This window comes from Neoarius graeffei, chromosome 12 (assembly GCF_027579695.1).
Source record: "Neoarius graeffei isolate fNeoGra1 chromosome 12, fNeoGra1.pri, whole genome shotgun sequence".
Taxonomy (NCBI): domain Eukaryota; kingdom Metazoa; phylum Chordata; class Actinopteri; order Siluriformes; family Ariidae; genus Neoarius; species Neoarius graeffei.
In genome coordinates this window covers 62,964,419-62,968,082 of record NC_083580.1, presented here as the reverse complement: position 1 = coordinate 62,968,082, position 3,664 = coordinate 62,964,419, and the positions used below count along the sequence as shown (strand labels likewise).

The window sequence follows — 3,664 nt, the reverse complement described above, 5'->3', positions numbered from 1 at the left end:
AGATTACACAGTAGGGGTGGCATGGTGGTGTAGTGGTTAACGCTGTCGCCTCACAGCAAGAAGGTCCAGGTTCGAGGCCCGTGGCCGGCGAGGGCCTTTCTGTGTGGAGTTTGCATGTTCTCCCCATGTCCACATGGGTTTCCTCTGGGTGCTCCGGTTTCCCCCACAGTCCAAAGACATGCAGGTTAGGTTAACTGGTGACTCTAAATTGACCATAGGTGTGACTGTGAATGGTTGTCTGTGTCTATATGTCAGCCCTGTGATGACCTGGCAACTTGTCCAGGGTGTAACCAGCCTTTTGCCTGTAGTCAGCTGGGATAGGCTCCAGCTTGCCTGCGACCCTGTAGAACAGGATAAAGTGGCTAGAGATGATGAGATGAGATTACACAGTTTTACCATCAGCCCTGATAAAACAAGGGTCAGTCCCCTCTGACTGAGAATATATCACTTGGTTTCAGCTTCATGCAAATATTGATAAGTGGTCGGAGCTGTTTTACCCCAGCATTAGGAATTCTGAATTACAAAGTAACTGTGTATAACCATTCATAATAGATTTTCTTCATGAGCTCCTGAAAATATTGAAAAGGTTTAAATATCCCTAAGCATCTGGAAAATGTCCTTAGTTCAGTGTACATTGACAGTAGTAATGCGTTTGCCTCTGGCACAGCAAAAGTAGTACATGAATAAGGGCCGTACAGCATCGTCTCTCAGTCCATAGATGAGTGGGCTTAGGCAGCGTGGCAAGAGCAGCACAACCACATAGTTTAGATAACGCAGGTCTATGAAGAGGCTGCTGTTGCTGCTGGCCATTGCTGCCGCTCGCTCTATAATGCCATAGAGAAAAGAAGTAAGGCACAGGCCCAGCTGAATGAGGTGCAGCAGCACGGTTTTGTGGGCTTTTTTTTGGGGCTTAGTTACTATGCAGTACAGCTATGGAACCAACTCCCAGAGAACATTAAAAATGATCCTGCTGTTGGCAGCTTCAAATCTAGACTAAAGACCAAGCTGTTCTCAGATGCTTTCTGCTAAATGATTAATATTGTCATCTTTACATGTTTTAAGCTTTCTTAACTTTTACAGTCTCTGCATGTTTTAAACTTTACTTAACTTTTATTCTATTTTATTCTGCTGTTTTTTACTGAACTTTTACTTCATTTTATTATTTTATTTCTACTATTGTTTAATTCTTATTATTTTTCTTCCCCATTTATTTTATGTAATTTTATTTTTCTATTGTTTACTGTTTTGCTTTTACTTCTGTAAAGCACATTGAACTGCCACTGTGTATGAAATGTGCTATATAAATAAACTTGCCTTAACTTGCCTTGCCTTCTTAAGCCATTCCTTTGGTGACTTAAATTTATAATGACTGTTATAATAACATGATGCTTTACACTAATAATAATCAAAATTGACTGTGTACAATGAAAATAAATTTGATTTCTGCTTTGGGTTGTTATTGTGCTGGAAGGTGAAATGTTTCTTCATCCTCATCTATGGAACAGAGGTCTACAGGTTTTATGCCATAATAGTTTGGTATCTGGAACTATCCATGATTCCCTCTATCTTGAATAGAGCCCCATTTCCAGCTGAAGAGAAGTAGCCCCATAGCATGATGCTACAGTCACGATGTTTCACCTGTCCACAACATGCTCCTGGATATTTAAATATCAGCTGATCTATCTAATTAGGGGACTAAGGTTCAATCCTCAGGAACCCTCAGTCTAGCTCTTCAACACATCTGAGCCCAAGGTAATAAGTTTTGCATCCATTGCTGAAATGGTTGAGTTATGTCGGAGCTGGAATCAGGTGTACCAAACCCCATTTACACCTGGTTGTTTTAGGTCTATTGACTATAATGATTATTCACATGCATATGTACATGCATCAAAGATACCTGACCACTTCAGGAGGTGAGTTCAAGTTCTCACACTCACACAATCAGACACAGTCTCAGCATTTAAGTCTAGGCTGAAAACATAGTCAAGCCTTTTGTTAATGGTGTTTATGAGGTAAAGGTGTAGATCTGGAGGGTCCTCAGACATAGTGTTTTGGTAAACTGGGATGTATGGATGCTGTCAGTCCCCCACTCGCTTGCTCACTCGAGTTTGTTGACGGTGTAGTGGCTGGCTTGGAAGCCCAGCTGAATGAGGTGCAGCAGCACGGTTTTGTGGGCTTTCACAGCAGAGTCTTTATTGGAGGAAATGGACCTGGTTGTGATCAAAATGCTGATATAAGTGAAAAGGATGATCATGGACACTGACACAAAGTAAAATACATTAAAGCCCTGATAGACATCTACTTGCCACTGCTTTATGAAGAGCCTTTCTCTTGTGCAAAATATTTGTGAAGTTAAAAATTTAGGATCTGTGGCTGCTACATAAAACAAGTCAGTTAAAAAGTGCAACAAACCCATAAACCAAATAATTCCAATGGCAAAATAATTTCTTTTCTGAGTCACTATTTCAGTATGTCTTAGAGGAAAGCTTATGGCCACATAACGCTCTAGCGACATCAGAGCCAGGTTTAAAGGTGCATTACGAAAAGTTGCACTTGAAACAAAAACTAAAAAAGCACAAGCAACCATGACTAACCTGAGATAAGCCACACTAAAAATAAACAACAAAGACGTAACAAAGATGTGGATCGAGTCATTGAAAAGCATGTGGTTGAACAGAATATAGCGTGGAGTCTCTTTAAAAACAGGCTTACTCCAAAGAGTGTAGACCATGGTGGCATTCAAATAGATAAAGAACAGAGACATTAACATTATAAAACTAACTTTTGCCATTCGTCCCTCAGTCATTGCAACCTGGAATATTTGCTGATGTACAAGCAAAACCTCAACTGTGCTATCATTAATAACTGACATAATATGAAAAAATGGAGCAATGAAATATTTACAGATCTCCCTAACAATATGCAATTAATCTCTGCAAATCATCACCACTTCTTCACAGATCAGATTTTTAAAACAAACAAACAAACAGAAACAAGGAAGTATTTCCAAATGAAATGTTTGCACATCTGGTGCAGATATTACATCTGTTGCAGCCAATTACCCCACTTTTGCAGCCTAACTCTGAAATAATACCGATGTGAGCTGATATTTATGATAAAGAACCTGCAAGCCCTCGAGACAGACATTATCACACCCCTGAGTGAGAATAGTACACCTCATGTATTGTAAATACTTTGCTAGCCATCATTTTGTAACTTGGTGAAGTTGCAAAAGTATTCATCCCCCTTTGTGTTTTTCCTGTTTTGTTGCATTACAAGATGGAATTAAAATAGATTTTTGGAGGGTTAGCACCATTTGATTTACATAACATGCCTACCACTTTAAAGGTGCAAATTGTTTTATTGTGACACAAACAATAATTTAAATGAAAAAAAAAGAAATCTGGAGTGTGCATCGGTATGCACCCCCTTTCACATGAAACCCCTAAATAATAGCTGGTCCAACCAATTCACTTCATAAGTCGCATTAATAAGTTGATTAAGACCCACCTGTGTGCAATCAAAGTGTCACATGTGCTGTCACATGATGTCTATCAATCAACCTGTTCTGGAAGCACCCTGACTCTGCAACTCGATGAAGCAAGCAACATGAAAACCAAGGAGCACTCCAAACATGTCAAAGACAAAGTTGTGAAGAAGTATG

General features: G+C 39.6%; 1 protein-coding gene across 1 annotated transcript; it reads right to left on the bottom strand.

Moving 5' to 3' along the window:
- Positions 1 to 624: 624 nt before the first annotated feature.
- LOC132894980 (odorant receptor 131-2-like) lies at positions 625 to 2,872 on the bottom strand. The gene is made up of 2 exons (XM_060935129.1): positions 2,183 to 2,872; positions 625 to 909 (listed from the first exon to the last, which is right to left on the bottom strand). Exons 1-2 carry the CDS (start codon positions 2,870 to 2,872, stop codon positions 625 to 627), a joined length of 975 nt encoding a protein of 324 aa, XP_060791112.1.
- Between the last annotated feature and the right edge of the window lie 792 nt (positions 2,873 to 3,664).

Coding starts and splice junctions, on each gene's coding strand:
- LOC132894980 (XM_060935129.1), bottom strand. CDS start 2,872: ATGTCAGTTATTAATGATAGCACAGTTGAGGTTTTGCTTGTACATCAG. Junction 910..2,182: donor CCTCCAATAAAGACTCTGCT/GTGAAAGCCCAC, acceptor ATAGTAACTAAG/CCCCAAAAAAAAGCCCACAA.